General features: G+C 45.5%; 1 protein-coding gene and 1 pseudogene across 1 annotated transcript in view; one reads left to right on the top strand and one right to left on the bottom strand.

Annotated features, from left to right (window-relative positions):
• The first annotated feature begins 4,103 nt into the window (after positions 1-4,103).
• Positions 4,104-18,230, top strand: part of SGPL1 (sphingosine-1-phosphate lyase 1) — a 52,224-nt gene continuing 38,097 nt past the window's right edge. Inside the window, exon 1 of the mRNA XM_045023970.1 lies at positions 4,104-4,299. Coding sequence (XP_044879905.1) covers positions 4,297-4,299 — 3 coding nt within the window. The 5' untranslated portion in view covers positions 4,104-4,296. The remainder of the gene's footprint in view (positions 4,300-18,230) is intronic.
• On the bottom strand, positions 16,879-17,010 carry LOC123375224 (annotated as a pseudogene).

Below are 18,230 nucleotides of genomic sequence, written 5' to 3'. Positions count from 1 at the left end.
TAACAGCATTCTAAAAAGGGAGAGGGGTATTGTGACCCAGTAACCTTTTGGTACCAACTGGCAGAGGGCATGGGGAATGCAGGATTTTAGAGGAATCCTCTGGGTCAGATATATGCATAATAGTTCACTGGTTGTCATAATCATAGTGAAATGTATGTTTGGGTAATATTTAAGGAATTATATATCTAAACTAAAAATTACATTCTTAAGGTCTGGACGTTAAGACAGATCACCAGGAAGTGACATACCTTGGACATGTTCCTTTTAGACAGGAGCAGGGCCGGCTCCAGACCCCAGCGCGCCAAGCGCGCGCTTGGGGCGGGTCCGGCGGAGCTTCCGCAGTCATGCCTGCCGGAGGTCCAACGGAGCCGCTGGACGACCGGACCTCCCGCAGGCATGACTGCGGCGGGTGCGCTGGTCCCGCGGCTCGTGTGGACCTCCCGCAGGCATGCCTGCGGAAGCTCCACCATAGGCGCGGGACCAGCAGCACGTCTGCAGGAGGTCCCGCCCGGCGCCCGGCAGCGCGAGCGACGCAGCGCGCCGCCTTGCTTGGGGTGGCAGAATTCGTAGAGCCGCCCCTGGACAGGAGGCAACAAATCCTATGTGCCTGGCCCTGAGAGTATTGTGTATCATCTGCCTTACAAGGATGCCTATTTGCATATTGGCCCAGATACCAGTTAAAAGATTGCAAAATCCACAAGAGAAAATTTACCGGAAAACACAATCATCAGGGGAGTGTCCTCTTTATGACTAAAATTAAAGGATTAGTCCGGTGTATCAGGGAATGCAAAGAAACACAGGATCCTTCACTGAGGAAGCAAGATGACAGCATGTTGTGTCTCATAAAAGCGGGGTCACAGGCAGCCTGCTTATAAAGTGCTTGTGAGAAAAACATTATTAGTCATGAGAGTATCTTGTTAACATGGATTCTGAGCCTAGACTTAATTATGATTTTATTTTACATGTAACCATTTGTTTCCAATAAATTTACTTACTATTACTTTGAATCCCTATGCTTTGTTAAAGAAACCTATTTTTGATTTCACTATAAGCATGTCTAAGTGCTGTGTGGTAGGTACAATGGTGATCTGAGTTGGAATTTGTGAGCTGGGGTGTGCTGTGTCTTTGGAAGCAGTAGATCTTTAAATACTGTAAGTGTCCAGTGGAATAGGGTCTGGACATTCCAGGGAGATGCTCAGGTCTTGGGGGTTGGTGTGTGCTTATTGTTAACCTGTAGAGAGATGGCGGGGCCTCCGTAGGCCTATTCAGGAGTGCTTGTGGTGCCGGTGGCCAGTGAAGTTGGGGAGCTGACATCCCACTGGTATAGACAAGGCTTCCTCCCCTTAAGGGCAGGTGGTAGTGAGGAGCCTAAACCCTGGAGACCCTCTGAAAGTGTCCCAGATATCATAGAGCAAGTGCATGACAAGAGTTTGATAGTTAAATCCATCCAGCACTTTGTTGCAGCTGGGATACCACTGTCTCCTAACAATTGTCCCAGCTACATGAATTTAACTAGAAAGTGAAGGAACATGTTTGGTGGTGTAGTTTCCTTTCAGCGGGTTAGTAATAGCAGTAAAATAAAGTAGGGCTGAAAAGACAAATCAGTTCAGGTCACATAAGAACTTCATCATTCCACCCCTCTCCTAAATGTGCCCCCCCCCCTTTTTGGGAGGAATCCTTCTGTACTTCTGAAGCCTATCCATGACCACAATTAAAGTGTTGAAATATCACCCAAGGTCCCCATCCTGCTATCAGATTAATGCTGGTTCAGGGTCCATTTGTGCAGAGCTCATGGCAGGCTCAGGGCCTAAGTGTCTGAGCATTGGTAGCCCCATCTCAACCCTCTATCTTCCTGTTAGCTCTGCAGGGATGTGGAAACAGACAGGAAAGGGCTAAAAAGTGTGGAGCACATGCATATTCTACCAGGCTCAAGAGCTGGGCACAAAAGAAGGAAGTAAACTGTGGAAGCCTGGGTGGGGATTGACTAGGCCAGGGGTCGGCAACCTTTCAGAAGTGGTGTGCCAAATCTTCATTTATTCACTCTAATTTAAGTTTTTGCATGCCGGTAATACATTTTAATGTTTTTAGAAGGTCTCTTTCTATAAGTCTATAATATATAATTAAACTATTGTTGTATATAAAGTAACTAAGGTTTTTAAAATGTTTAAGAAGCTTCATTTAAAATTAAATTAAAATGCAGAGCCCCCTGGACCAGTTGCCAGGACCTAGGCAGTGTGAGTGCCACCGAAAATCAGCTCGCGTGCCGCCTTTGGCACACATGCCATAGGTTGCCTACCCCTGGACTAGGCTAATATAAAGAAAGAGAGAAGACTGGTCTTCTGCTTTAATCCTAAAAGCAAACAACTTTTATTTGAAAGAGGGTGGATAAAGTCTGAAGAGGGTACTATAGCTATCTCACATCATAAAACCCTGGTGAAGGTAAGGGTATTTCTTTGTCAGACTGTTCTATTGCACACAACTGAGGGCTAGTTTGTTTTCATTTGGGTGTAGCCTGCTCACACCTCCAGCATGTATGATTGTTAGCAGCACTATTATAGTGACATAATAAGGGAACAAGAGGTGAGAGGCAAGGAGCTTCGAGAAGAGGTAGTCACATTAATCAAGCTGTGAGAGAGAATCTAGACTTAGAACAAGAGCTTTAGCAATTAGGCTAATTGGGAAAGGGTGGATTTAGGTTAAAATAAAGCATTGACAGGATTGTGCAAGAGGCTGGATAAAGAGAAGAGTCAATATGGACACTAACTGCCCCTGGAAATTTCCACTACATGCATCCGACGAAGTGGGTATTCACCCACGAAAGCTCATGCTCCAAAACATCCGTTAGTCTATAAGGTGCCACAGGACTCTTTGCTGCTTTTACTAACATGAATGTGGGAGACAGAAAAGAGGTGTTGCCGGCCCAAAGGGCCCGAGGAGGGGCAACAGTGGGGTTCGTTGCCCGGTGTGCGTCGCACTAATTAACACACCAGGGTGGAGAAGCAAACCAAGTTTATTTGAGCTCAAATAAGGTGCAAGGGAGAAAAAGCCATCTCAAATCCTGCACACCCGCACGCAGGCGGGGTCCCAGCATTTATACCCCCCTTGTTTTTCCCCTTCTTTCCTCCCCCTTGCAACAGTTACACTTAACACTATAATGTAGCTTGTTAAAACTGTTCTCATTCGCATGTTTATCTATGGTCTTCACAGCACAGACACATGCAGACTTTCCTCCCCCTTTTCCCCCGTCTTACTGCCGCTTTTTGCTGTTTCAAGTTGTACTACAGCTGAAAGCTAAGAAAGCTGACAGTTACACATTTTGCTTGCTGTTTATTAGCATCTTAGGCTGGTTAAAGTTTACAGCATGGAAGAACTTTGGTTCACTCAGGCCTAGAGTCACAACTTTGGTTTACTTAGGCCTAGGGACACCAACAGAGGTGTTGAGAAGGGTGGGGAGGAGGCAGATAATGGGCCCCCTCCTGAGCTGGACAGAGAAGCATGGTACAGGTCAGGCATGGTGTATGCACAATGGCCTTCAGCAACCCCTGTGCTCCCTGTGTATCTATACCAGGCCAGTGCCCTTCATGATGCTGCTTTAGTGCATTAGTCTAAGTGGGCTATTTTAAACTGGGCCAACTGCCCGTAGCCCCCAGGAGCTGTGCCGGGTGCTGAAGCAGAGCACCCCTGAGGAAAGTCGGCTGAGTTTGTCATCTAAAAATGTGAACATTTTCAAGCAGCTGCAACCCCTGGTAAGCGTCAGTCCCCGCCCTGGCTGCAGGAAGAAAGGGTAGCCCCTGACCTGCTGTGCTAGGTGAGGGGCAGGGAGAACCGGGCCAGGGGGGCTGGTTGCAGGGGAGAGATGACACCAACCCACCGTCCGGTCAAAGCAATGCCAGGCTGAGGAGCTGTAGGTTCTGCCCTGTCTTGGGGCGAGGGGCTAACGGGGGGGGGGGGCGCAGGGCTGCCTGGGGGCAATTGGGTGCCCGGCGGCTGGAGTGTCGTCGGATCAATTCTGCCCCAGCAGGGGGCGCTGAGCCGCCTCCCTGGTGGCGGGCGGGGCCATTTTCTCCGAGCGCTGAGGGAGCGGGGCCCGGGCGATGGGGCCATTTCCGGGCCGGCAGCAGAGGCACCGCGAGTGGCGCTGCTCCCAATCTCAGCCTGGCCTGCGCGCCGGGGCCCGCCGCCGAGCCGAGCCGAGCCGCAGCGCAGCGCCCGGGTGGGCTGAGCTGAGCGTGGGGCGGGCCCGGGGAGGAGGCGAATCCCGTCCCGAGCGGCCCCTGCGCGGAGCAGCCGGCGAAGATGGTGAGCACCGGCCCTTTCCCCCGGTAGCTGGCGGCGAGGATCGCCGTGAGCCGGGCCGGGTCAGGGGCCGCGCCCGCTCGGGCTGTCGCCTGGGCTTTAGGGGGGTTTCAGGGGCAGCCCCGGCCCGGTTGGTCGTAAGTGTCCGTGTGTCTCTTGCGGCGGTGTGACCCCCCCCCCCCCCGCGGGTGCTGTGCCGCCCCCCGGGGAGAGGGGGCTCTCGGGGGAGCTGGTGACGACCGTGGGGTTAACCTGGCTTCTGAAAGGTGGTAGCGTCTTTAGTTTCTCGGTCACGCCAGGAGGTTATGCAGTGAGGTTGTACCAGCCGAGCTCTTGCCTAGACGTAGAAGTTGTACTGGTTTAGTGGAAAACTGACTTCAGTGAAATCGGTGCGAGTTTGTGTATCTCTGCACGCTCTTACGTTGTTTTAAAACCGGATGTGTTGGTGTAGCTTGCACCTGAAATAAACTGGGGTTAAACCAAGATAAGTGTGTCTACCTGTGAAGTTACATGAGTTTAACTCTTGTTAAACCAGTGCAACTTTGTGTGTAGCTGTGGCCTTAGAAGAGTAAAACATATTGGACAAAGGCAGGACTGCCCTATTGCTACAGAGCGATTTCAGGTTCTGATGAGGATTTGCAAACTGCCATTCTTGTATATTTCACACAAGGCACAGTCAACCTGTGTGGAACTGTTTTCCAGAGGATGTTCAAAAAAGAACTAGATAAATTCATGGAGGATAGGTCCATATATTGCCATTAGCCAGGATGGGCAGGGATGGTGTCCCTAGCCTGTTTATCAGAAGCTGGGAATGAGTGACAGGGATAGATCATTTGATGATTACCTGTTCTGTTCGTTCCCTCTGGGGCACCTGTCCTTGGCCACTGTCAGAGGACAGGATGCTGGGCTAGATGGACCTTTGATCTGCCCCAGTAGGGCCATTCTTATGTTCTTAGATCCAGGAATGGGAAGTCATTGGAACTTCTGGGGCTTGTTAAATGTGTGAATAATTAAGTCGTGCTTTGGAGGCAGTAGTTTCACAAAGCATTTCTAGTGGTGGGCTTGTTCAGTAAGGCAAGAGCACCTATCAGAAAGAATATATCCTGTGTTAGAGTTAACTGGGTTGGGACCCCTGCCATCTTCCTCTCTCTCCAAGGGATTTGCTTCTACAGCTGTTTCCCCCTGAAGTGTGTTTGCCCATCTAGACAATTAACACAGAGAAAACTGATCTTTTTCATCCATTGTTCCCCTTTTATCCCCCACACCAGTATATATCAGAGAAACTGATCTCTTTGAAGATTGATTCCTCTTTATTTCAGACACACTTGCACCTTCTTCATATTCTAGTTTTATTTATTAAGTGTTGTGGGATAGTAAGCTGTCATTTGACCGCGTCATGCGTTGCTCATTTCTATGGCTTGTTGTGTGTTTTGTGTACTTAATTATTTAAAAGGTGTAATTTTGCAATGTTCCCTTATATTAGGCTCTCTCAATCTGACTGCCCTCTTGGGGCTGTGTTCTGCTGCTATAAAAGTGAACTTTTTCTATAGCAACAATCAAAAGGGTTTTTGTGTGGTGGCCTGGGGAGGATCAGATAAGATGATATCCAGAGGAGATTAAAAGCAGGGCTAGAATTTGGGGATTGGGGCTGAAGAACAAGCATGTGGGTTGTTTATAAACCTGATTGCCAGGAACTGTATCCTAAAACTCAAAATCCTGTCTTTCCAAAGACAGCTATTACTTCTTGGATGTTACTCTGTTGTAGTTCAACTTATTTTCACATAGGGCTTGTCTACATGTAACCCCTTTGGGGTCTAGAGAGCATGGCCCCTTTAAATCTTTTTCCCAAGGGGGAGGGGGAGAGTAAGAAAAAGGAGGGAAACTCCAGGGGGCAGGGCTGGAGCTGAAGGGAGAGAGAGGAGAAGCAGCATGGCTGGCCCTGGAGAAGGAAGCAGAGAGAACCTGCCTGAGGAGGACAGGCCCGATGGGGGACAGCCCAGGACAGGAGCCAGGAGGAGCCCTGTGCCGGGGGGAATCACCCGAGAAGGACAGGCCGGAGCTGGACCCAGGATCACGGCTGCCCGGAGCTGCCTGGGGCTGTGAATACTGGGGCTTGTGACTCTGCACTGGGAATAAGGAGGGAGGCTGCTAGATAGTTAAGTGGGGAGGTGGTCGCTCTGTGTGGCTTTGCAGAGAGTGGCAGAAGAGGGCACCGGAGGGGTTTGCTGGGGAGAGTTCACTGGCGCCGAAGACGACCAGGAGCACCCAAGACTCACCACCAGACTGGAACTTTGCTCAGGCCTCCTGAACTCTGTGCGCAGACACATTGCTTAGTGTCTGCCCTTCCAGACTGTGCTACCACTGGGCCCGTGGGGCCTTGGTTTGAATGCAGCCCTGTTTTACTGCTCCCCCTATATTTCCCCTTGTTGTTTTCCTCCTCCCAGCCCTCTGTAAATAAATATCTCTCTTTGTTACATCCATTGTACTTTTCCTGTGTGTGTGTGTGTTCACTCTGGGGGTTTGGAACAGGTGCCCCTGGGGTGGAAGGGATTTCTCCTGCTGCATTCCTGCGCGCGCTGTCTCTTGGCCAGAGCTGCCTGCAGAGCAGACTCCATCTTGGCCACGAGGGCGCTAAAGTTACATACATTTGTCACCTCCCTGAGCACAGCAAGTCTGAGCACTTTAAAGCGCTAGTGTAGACTGGCTCTGAGCGCTGGGAGCTAATCCCCTCGTGGAGGTGGATTACCAGGAGCACTGGGAGAGCTCTCTCCCGGTGCTCATGCGTGACCACACACTTTCACTTTAAAGTGCTGCTGCGGGAGCATTCCTGCGACAGTGCTTTGAAGTTTCCATTGTAGCCATGCCCATACTCTCTTATATGACTCTGATCTCCTTTTCTGTATATAAGGTAAATATAGTGATTGGCAGACTTGTTTGACATTAAGAGTGGGATGGCTGGTTTTACCTCCCCTTACTTGTGCTGGGCAGCATCCTTAAATACGAGTTTTACAATGTTCTAGGAAGAGTGTTTCAGAGAATGAAAATGCTCTGCAGAGTTTAGTACAGTGATTCCCTTGGGTAGATTGGGGATGGGGAACTATATGCAGAAAGCAAAGAGCTCAGATGTATGTGTGTATGCATGCGAAGGCACTTGCTACGGAAACTGCTTACCTTTTAGTGAAGTTTGGATTGTGGAAAAGGGAGTCTGAGAGACAGTGTGGGATTTTCAAAATCCAATCAGCTGTCAAAAATGCATTACACAGTAGCTGTTCCCTCAGTACTAGTGTTCTGATTGTATTGTATGTATTCCAGAGTATTTTGCAATAGCAGTGTCCTGGGTATGCATTTAAATACTAAATGCATGACCAAACGTCTTCTTAAACCAGTTACCATGCTCTTATTTTTTAGCCACAGGCCCTTTCAAGGTAAAATATAGAGTATTACAGAAGGTAGAACAAAAGATTTTATGGTGACTGATATGATCCTACTTGTTCATTCTCTTATCTCTCTCTCTCCTCGTCTTGTGATCTGGTGGCCGGATCTGCATAGCAGGGGAATGTGACTTGTGGTTTCTGTTTAGTGTTAGAATTTCAGTGAAGTAATGTCTGGTATTGCCTATATATCCATTTATAGGATATGAGCAATACCACATTATATTGAGGAAACTTTGCAATAGCAAGGGCTGACACAAAAGTATGGCATGTGCAAGAGGTCACTTGACACAAACAGAACCTATTTTTTCTTTTGCCAAAAGCGATGGAGCAAGTAACTTCACCGGTTAGGCTGCTCTTGGATCAGGATCTCTTGAAAAATTGCTAGGTGTAGCATATTACTTACTGATTGGCATACCTCTGACTCTCTTCAAACTTGTAATACGTGGACTCTCTTCCACAGAACTTGCATTCTAACAGCAGAACAGCATTTAACTGTCCTGCTAACTTTTTTTTTGAACTACATAAACACTTCACAATATGATCAGGGTGTGATGATCTAGACTGGCCTTGTGTTCTAGAAGCCATACTGCATGATCAAAGTCTGTTTTGATCTTAGTCCCTTTTTCTAAGAGTGCATTGAGAGTACCTTATCTTAACTTGTTCTTGAAAAGGCGGGACAGAAAGGACAGTGAGGCGCTCATTCTAAATGCCCGTGAGCAGATAATAAAAGTGGTGGAGGAGTAAACAGAGATGTTGAAGGCTACGTCTATACTACCCGCCCGGGTCGGCGGGTAGTGTTCGACTTCTCGGAGTTCGATATATCGCGTCTCATCTAGACGCGATATATCAAACTCCGAACGCGCTCCCGTTGACTCCGGAACTCCACTACCGCGAACGGCGGTGGCGGAGTTGACAGGGGAGCTGCGGACTTCGATCCCGCCGTGTCTGGACGGGTGAGTAGTTCGAACTAAGGTAGTTCGAGTTCAGCTAAACTTGCGTACCTTAGTTCAACCCCCCCCCAGTGTAGACCAGGCCGAAGTCCATAATCATGCTACAGTCAGAACAGATGCATGCTTGCTGCTGCTTCCCCCCCCACCCCCCGGCAGGCGATACAGAATTGTTTTCCATTCCTTCCCCAAGCTTTTTCCTCACATTCCTTGCAACTGTCCAGAACATTTCGGTATCTCGTTCACTCCACTTCTTCAGACAGCTTCCAAAAAGATAGTTGGACTTATGCACAGCTGTGAAAGCCTCCAGTGCCCTGCACCGTTACCTCTCTTCCCACCAAAGCTTTTGTGTGTGTTAATTGGTGTTTAATAAAAACAAACTCTCTGAAAGGAAACCAACCTTTATTTGTGTACTACACATAGTGATTGCTGCTGGTAGTACATACGTGCAGTTTCATCATTTGCTTATTACAAATCCTACTCAGGAATCATCACAAGTTTTAGGCAAAATAAGATAAATAAAATTAATGAAGCATGGAAGATTTCTGTTACTGGTGCTCATTATTGAAATGTTGCCTCAAAGCCTCCCTGATTTGAATTGTACCCCTCTCCCTCCCGTTGCGCCCCTCTAATAGCCACTGTATAGGCTGCTCAAAATCAGCAGCCAGGGGACCTGCCTCAGTGCTCCACTCCTGGGGCAAGTTTTCCCTTAGCCTCAAAAGATTATGGAGCGAGCAGCAGGCTCCTGTGACCATGGGAATGTTTTCCTCATTTAGATCTAACTTGCCATAAAGGCAGTGCCAGCCTGCTTTTAATCTGCCAAACGCACATTCCATGGTCATTCTGCACCTACTCAGCCTGTTGTTGAAGCGCTCCTTGCTGCTCTCCAGGTTTCCTGTGTAAGGCTTCATGAGCCATGGGAGTAAGGGGTCTCCCAGGATCACTCGGCATTTTAACATCCCTCACTGGACTCTTCTGATCTGGAAAAAAAAGTCCATGCTTACCATTTTCTGTACAGGCCAGTGTTCCTGAAAATGTGTGCGTCATGCACCTTCTTGGTCCACCCTAGTGACATGCCCCTGGTGATCAACAAGCACCTGCAGTACCCTGGAGAAGTACCCTTTCTATTGATGTACTCCTTCGCAAGACGGTCCAGAGCCAGAATTGGAATATGTGTTCCATCTATCGCCCCACTGCAGTTAGGGAATTCTATTTCCGCAAAGTTATCCACTATTTCACGCACATTGCCGAGAGTCACGGTCCTTTGTAGCGGGATGCAATTAATGGCCTTGCACGCTTGCATTAACGCAGCCCCAACACTCGACTTCCCAACTTCAAACTGATTCGCAACTGACTGGTAGCAATCTGGAGTTGCGTGCTTCCATGCTGCAATCGCCACGTGCTTCTCCACCTAGAGGGCTGCTTTCATTTTGGTGTCCTTGCACCGTAGGGCTGGGGCGAGCTCCACACATCGTTCCAGGGAGGTGGCTTTCCTCATCTGAAAGTTTTGTAGCCACTGCTCGTCATCCCAGACCTGCATAATGATGCAATCCCACCACCCTATGCTTGTTTCCAGAGCCCCAAAACAATGTTTCATTGTGTGCAGGTGCTCCATGAATGCCAAAAGTAATCTGGTGTTGTTTCTTTCCATGGCACACAACAGTCAGGCAACTCTGATTCCTGTTCATATTGGGAGCTCATGATGTACTGCATGACCGTGCGCAATGTGTTAAGTTACCACAACAGTAGAGAGCAGTGCAGGATCCATCCTGTCGCACAGAGATGGCGAGTGCACAGTAAACAGGGGCTGTTGAAAAATGCGAAAAGCAGTTGGAAATCCATGGAATGTGAGGACAGAAAATAATGCATCATGGGATGTTGAGCCCGTACCTTTGATGTGTTGTGGTTCACTCCACCTTCCCACATGTGAGATAGCTACCCACAGAGCACTGCTCTCATTGCCGATGCTAGAGCACCAACTGTGGTTGCACTCTGGCCACAGAGGGAGCATAGGGTGAACATGCAATAGTGATGTAATTATGGCACTTTTTGGTCAACATAAGTTTTGTTGACAACTCCGTGTAGACAATGCCTTGGTTATTTCAGCCATTACAGGGTGAAAGCAGTGATTCTCACAGGATTATTTTGTTCCTTAGAAAAATCTTTTAAATTGTCGAAGTGCTGCAGAACCTAATGAAACCAGCATAGACGTCTCCCTCTTCCTCATACGGCAGAGCCCATTTTGGAAGTAAGACTAAATTAGGAAACTTAATTAAAAAACTTAAACAACATAATCTCTCTGAATTCTTATCTGTGTTTCCCCATCTCTTTGTAAATAATAGCATACTCAAAATATTTTAATTCTTTCCCCTTCTCTTAAGAGATTAAAGAAACTTTTTTTTTTTTTTAAAGTTGCCAGTTTTGTTCTAGGGTATTAATGGCCCGGCTGCTCTTTCTATAGAATAAATGCTCTCATGGCATTTCTATCAAATGGGCTCTCTCAAAGAACTATAAGCAACACTTTTATGTTTTCTTCAGTTTTATAATGAAGTCTGTGGAGTGGAGAAACTGAAATTAAGGCTTCTCAAAATTGGGTGTTTTTTTGAGAACAGCATATGGCCTGGCCTGTTGGCAGCTGGCATGATTTGTAGTGTCTTGGGTTTTTGTTGTTGTTGTTTGTAAAAGAGCAATGAAATTCTTATTTCATAAAATGTGCATGCAAATATAACTTGGAAGTTTTGCATTTTGAGACTGTGTCCCTTCAAGCTGAGCAAGAATGATCCATGTATGCAAAATGTCAGTAAGGGCATATGACCTGCATTGAGGCGTATTGCAAAACCTCTTGTTATTATGACAGTATTTAGAAGGGAAGGTTTCTGTGTTGTGATTGTCACAGAGAAGGTGGATCCTTAATATGTAATAGTTTCATTAAATTGGAGATTATATTAATGGTTTTGCGTAACTACAGTAGTGCCTCAGGGTTATGAACACCAGAGTTACAAACTGACCAGTCAACCACATGCCTCATTTAGAACCGGAAGTACACAATCAGGCAGCAGCAGAGACCGCCCCACTCCAAGCAAATACAGTTCTTTGTTAAATGTAAACTACTGAAAAAATAAAAGGAAAGCAGCGTTTTTCTGCATAGTGTAGTTTCAAAGCTGTATTACATCAACATTCAATTGTAAATTTTTGAAAGAACCATAATGTTTTGTTCAGCGTTACAAACAACTTCCATTCCTGAGGTGTGCGTAACTTTGAGGTTCTACTGTATTGGTTAACTGTGCCAGGCCTTGTGCTAGAATTCATCAAAAAAGCACAATTACAATGGTCTAGTCTGCTTTACAATTGTCTACTACTAGATTTCAGTATCTAATGCTGCTGATACCTTTGCATGGTGCTGCATAAAGGGTAAAGAGTTTTGTGCTCTAGAGAGGCATGAGAAAGTACATTATGATCCACAACACGCAAAGTGCAAACCAAATCAGTCAACAGGTTTCTACAGATAAGTCATAGAAAACAAAACTGAACACACTGGTGTTCTGTATCCGGAGAGCTTTCAAGTCTCTGCTCTTCTGTGACCTGGGAGAATGGGTTCACTTTGGGAATCTAGAGGTAAAGTGAATAGCCCTTAAATCAATCAAGAGAGTTAGCCTCCTATTGGTAAGAGCTGCCACTTGGAAACCCATCAATTTTTTTCTTAAGAGACTTGGGGTAAAATTTTCAGAACTGCCTAAGTGACTTTGGCTCCTATGTGCCTTTTTCAAAAGTGAATTAGGAGCTTTAAAATGTTACCAAGTCTGTTGAGAGAGGATGTGCCACCTAGAAAATCATAGCCTATCAAAATGAAGCTGAGTCCATTTTCATAAGTAACTTGGGCTCTGTCCTTTAGGTGCTCTTGAAAACTTTACCTCTGAGAAATGTATGTTTTTGTAAATGCAGTTTATTTTAGTAAATTAGCATACACAACAATTTGCTGCTGATTCAGAGTAAATGCTGTCACTTTGCAATTGGAGTGTAATTCTTGTTTATCTAAGGTGGTCAGAATTTAATCTCTTGTCAGCTTTCTAGCTGGGACAACTGTAAGGGCTGACAGGTTTCTGGGGTTTGACTTTTTGATCAAAATCTTTGGTTTTGCATGTGAAATCTTAGCCTTTACTTATCTTTGTCTTGCTCTTGGGTTCCCTTGGGCACTTCATATAATTACACATTCTTTAGGACATGCTTAAAGTCGGCCCCTGTCTCGCTTTTAATGGTTTTGTTTTTCCTTTGTAAAGTGGAACTTAGAATTCTTCTGTTTTATTCTTAGTTACTGCTCTGTTTATTCTGCCTCAATATATTTTTGTGCTTGACCTATAATGGTCCTTTGCATAGCCAGTGATCCTGATTTGCTGGAGCGGTTGGTACATATGGGGGTTCTTTCAGTTTCCATACCTTTACCTTTAGTCTAGCATAGAATTTAATCTGGCAAAGAAGTTTTTCTTTCTAAATGATAGCTTTTTATATTCATTTCAGTGTAGTGGTTTTGGGAATAAATTTAACATTCACGTAACTGAATAAGTGGCCGGTCATAAAATCTAAGACCAGAAGAGACCACTAGATCACTTAGGCTGACCTCTATATATCACAGGCCACCAATACACCCAGCACCCAAACACTAAACCAGGGGTGGGCAAACTTTTTGGCCGGAGGGCCACATCTGGGTATAGAAATTGTAGGGCAGGCCATGAATGCTCACGAAATTGGGGGTTGGGTCTGGGAGGAGGGTGAGAGCTCCAGCTGGGGGAGCAGGCTCTGGGGTGGGGCTGAGGATGAGGGATTTGGGGTGCAGGAGGGTGCTCCGGGCTGGGACCTAGGGGTTTGGAGGCTGAGAGGGGGATCAGGCCTGGGGCAGGGGGTTGGGGCGTGGTTGGGGGCTCAGGGGTGCAGTCTCCGGGTGGTGCTTACCTCAAGCAGTTCCCGGAAGTAGCGGTATGACCCCTCCGGCTCCTGCGCGGAGGCGCGGCCAGGTGGCACCACCCTGCTGCTCCATCTGCAGGCACCACCCCGCAGCTCCCATTGGCCGTGGCTCCTGGCCAATGGGAGCTGCGGGGGGCAGCATGCAGAGCCCCCTGGCTGCCCCTACACATAGGAGCTGGAGGGAGGACATCCCACTTCTTTCGGGAGCCACACAGAAAGCACCCGACCCCAGTTCCTGGCAGGATCTCGAGGGCCAGATTAAAAGTTCTGATGGGCCGGACACGGCCCACGGGCCGTAAGTTATCTACCCCTGCACCAAACACAACAATCAAGACCAAGATATTACAGCACACAGGAGACTAGACTATTATGTACCACGGGCAGAGAACAGGAGAGACCGAGGAGCACCAGGGCCTGCGTCTCGCACAATGACAGCGAAACGAGTGTGAGAAATACCCAGATAATTCTGGCAAGATACCTGTACCAAGGTGGTGAAGGTGAAATATTTCCCAAGGTCACTGTCAGTTTGACCTGGGGGAAAATTCCTTCCCAGCCCCACCTATGGTGATCAATTAGACCCTGAGCATTTGAGCAGAAACTAGCCAGCCAAGCACCTGAGGGAATGCTCACTGTCACCTCAGAGCCCTGGCCCACCCCCTGAATGTTCCGTCTGCAGCTGTGGCAATCTTCTGATGCTTCAGAGGAAAGAGATTTAAAAAAACAAAAACATCCCTCTGAGAATCCATTGGTGGGGGCAGGAAAAATCCCTCCTGACCCCTGCTGGTGGCCAACTGGAACCTTGAAGCATGAGTTTTAGTAACATAAACTGAAAGTGACCAGGGTTGTTGAGCCCTGCCCCCTACCATCACAAACAGCCTTGTCATACAGTTGCACTCATGAATTTGTCCAGCTCTCTCTCTCTCTGAAAATGAATTAAGTTGTTTGCTCCCAATTTCTATTGGGAGGCTGTTCAAGAATCTCTCTCCCCTGATGGTTAGAAACCACCTTCTAATTTCCAGCCTGAATATATTCATGGCCAGTTTATATCCATTTGTTCTTGTGCCAGCATTCTCCATTAATGTAAATAGCTCTTCCTCCTCCCTGGTGTTTACCCTCGATGTATTTATAAAGAGCAATCCTATCTCCTCTCCGCCTTCTTTTTGCAAGACTAAACAAGCCAAGCTCTTCCAGCCTTCTCCATTCTCCTGATCATCCCAGCAGTTGTTCTCTGCACCTGTTTAAATTCATCTTTCTTGTACACAGCATTCCAAGTGAGATCTTACCAGTGCCTTGAATAATAGCATTAATACTTCTCTATCTTTATTGGAAATGCCCCGCCTGACACATCCAACGATCGCATTTTCCTTTTTCACAGCTGCATCACGTTAGTGGCTGCTAGTAATCCTGATTGACTCTCACAACCAGGCCTCTCTCCTCCTCTGTTGCTTCCAATTGATTAGTCCCCAGCTTGTAGCAAAAATTCTTATTAGCTCCAAAGTGCATGTTCTTGCAGTTTGTACTATTGAATTTCATCCCATGTCTGTCACCATAGTCTTCAAGGTCATCCCTATCTTCATGTATGACATTCCAATCTGTCTTTGTATTGATGATGCCTCCCAGCTTAGTATAATCAGCAAACTTTACTAGCGCACACCTACTTTTTGTACCAAAGTCACAATAAAAATATTGAATAAGATTGGTCCCAAGACAGATCCTTGAGGAACTCCATTGGTAACTCCTTCCAGGCTGATAATTCTCCTTTTAGCACAACCTGTTGCCTTCTCCCCTTACACATCTTGTACTGATCCCCATCTTCCCTAATTTATCTATTAATTTCCCATGTGGCACCATGTCAAATGCTTTACTGAAGTCCAAGGATATTAATCTATTGCATTTTCGTTATCTAAAAAATCAGAAAGAGATCACGTCAGAATAACCTGATTTATGTTTTGCAAACCCATGTTGCATTGCATCCCCCTTTACCATTTACTTCTATGAATTTAATTATTCTTTCCTTCACAATATGTTCTAAATATCTTAACTATAGGCACAGTGTTAGCTATTCTCCAGTCATATGACACACTGTTCAGAGTTAGGTGGCACACACACATGAAGTGCGCATGCTTTTCCTATCAGAGTTGCTTCATTTCTGGGGAGCTGGGGCCTGACATACCAGTTTTACCTACAACATGTAGCCCCAGAATTAGAATAATACTTCTTCAGCAGACTAACAAATGTTTAATTAAATTAAGCAATATCTCAAATATATAAAAACTAATAAAGACCTTGGGTAGGCATTCCTTAATTAATATGCAAATTAGATACAATTAACTTAGGTTTGAACAGAGACTGGGAATGGTTGCCATTACACTAATTGAATCTATTTCCCCATGTTAAGTATCCTCACACCTTCTATGGGTCATCTCGATTATCACTTCAAAGGTTTTTTTTTTTTCTCCTACTGATAGCTCATCTCAGTTGATTGGCCTCTTACAGTTGGTATGGCTAGATACACCTTTTCATATTCTCTGTATGTATAAATATCTTCATGCTGTATGTTCCGGTCTGTGCATCCGATGAAGTGGGCTGTAGCCCACGAAAGCTTATGCTCAAATAAATTTGTTAGTCTCTAAGGTGCCACAAGTACTCCTGTTCTTTTTTTAGGAATACAGTTGTTACTCAGGCATAATTCAGTGTAACATATGCAACTCCCTTTGGAATAGCAGACAGCATTGAACAATCATTATTCTAGTTTTATACTCTTAAGTTCTGGCTGTCTGAGGCAGACAGTCTGAAAACCTGGTTAGATCAGGTCTTCACTAGCAACACTTCACTGGTATATTGTACTGGCAGAGCATTCCTACTATGGATGCTTCTTACATCTTTTGCCAGCATTGCTTATACCAGGCCTCCCCAGGGCAAAATCAACCATAACTGCAGTTTTGCCAGTATAAGCTGTGGCTAAACTCTTGGGCTTTTGCTGGCACAGCTGGTCAGTTAATCACACCCCTGACCAACACAGGTGTGATGACAAAAACTTGTAATGCAGACCTGGGCTTATTTTTTAGCTCCAAATAGAGGTCACCTAGCTAGTAGGGTCAATATTTAGGCCAGTATATGTTTGAAATTCTTACTCTGAGTAGTCACATCTGATACAATATCTGTTTAAAAAGCAAAGTTTGTTAAAGTGAGACAATAAGGAACATGATCAACTTAAATCTTAATACTCAAACATAAGAAATGTCTGATCAGATAATATACAAGCTTGAAAAATAAGTGAATATCATTTAGCCACAGTTCATGAAATTTTCAACTAGCAATAATCACACCTCAGATTAACTTTATTGGCTATGATACTGCCACTGCACTATGCTGTCTTCAACATTGATCCAGCTCTGTTTACTGCTGACTCTCCTTGGCAGCAACAGACAGCTTGATGTGTAAACAAGGCTTTCCTACTTGAAAACTACAGCATTTAAATTGGAGTTTACGAGTTGACAGGTGAGTAGCATTTTCATGCCTGTCACGTGTGAAGAATACATCATAGTTCAAAACAGGCTAGTTTGTAAACACATGACCAAAACTATTTCTACACTTGCTGTCTTTAATTTAACCCCAAGGAGCCCAATGACATTGAACTGAAAAATAATAGCACACCGACCAAATAAAGTATGCACAAAGTCCTAGGTATTACACATGGTAACATAATCAAGTTAGGGCATAATGTCTAACAAACACTGCTTCATACAACATTCATTAGTTAGCTTGCATTCATTTTTGTCTGAAGTCTGTGTTAGCCATAATGTCTATTGAAACATCAGAAAATATTATTCAGTTCCTGTTTTTCAATGTTTTGAAGAAAAATTATTCAGTATTTTGAGATGATTGTAGAAATTATAAATGGGTGCTAAAATGAGATGACTTAAGTATTCTGTGTATGCCAAGCCAGAAAATGTGCCTCCCAAATGCTGAAATTGTCATTCTATCATACTGTCACATACTTTGAGATGTGGGTATCTGCAAAATATACAATTTGGACTTTAGAAGTGGATCTAAACATACCCTTAATGATGTAATAAGCACAGAATTTCTCTTGGTACTTACAAAAAAAAACCTATACTTCTTTAAAAAGCTAGTCTTAGTCCTCAAACAATGTTATTGATCCTACCGGGGGGGGGGGGGGATCCTGTTTCCTTAAGAGACCTTATTTTTAGCTCTTCCTATAAGTGAATTTAATGTTAGTAAATGCTGTCATTTTGATACCCATGGAAACCTACCTTCTAGTTATTCACTGTGGCAGCGCAGAGCAAGGTTATCCACATTATCACTTGTGTGGTCTGTTAATCTGGTGCACAGGGACCTACTGAAGTTTTAAACTTCATTGCCAGGAAAATACTTTTCTGGCACAACTATGATGTCCAGTCTGGTTAGCTTTGGCTCAGATGTATGATTTCCTTTTGATGGATTTTTACTGTGCTGTCTGAGTGTAATTCCCTTTGAGGTGGAAGATGGTAACAGTTAATATGTTTGTGATAGCATGAGTGCTACACCTGGAACGAACCCAACCAACTAATGGACTTTAAAAAGTAGGATC

Source organism: Mauremys mutica, chromosome 7, assembly GCF_020497125.1.
Source record: "Mauremys mutica isolate MM-2020 ecotype Southern chromosome 7, ASM2049712v1, whole genome shotgun sequence".
NCBI classification, from domain to species: Eukaryota; Metazoa; Chordata; order Testudines; family Geoemydidae; genus Mauremys; species Mauremys mutica.
Note: the sequence above shows the minus strand (reverse complement) of the source record. Positions and strands in the feature narration are given on the sequence as shown.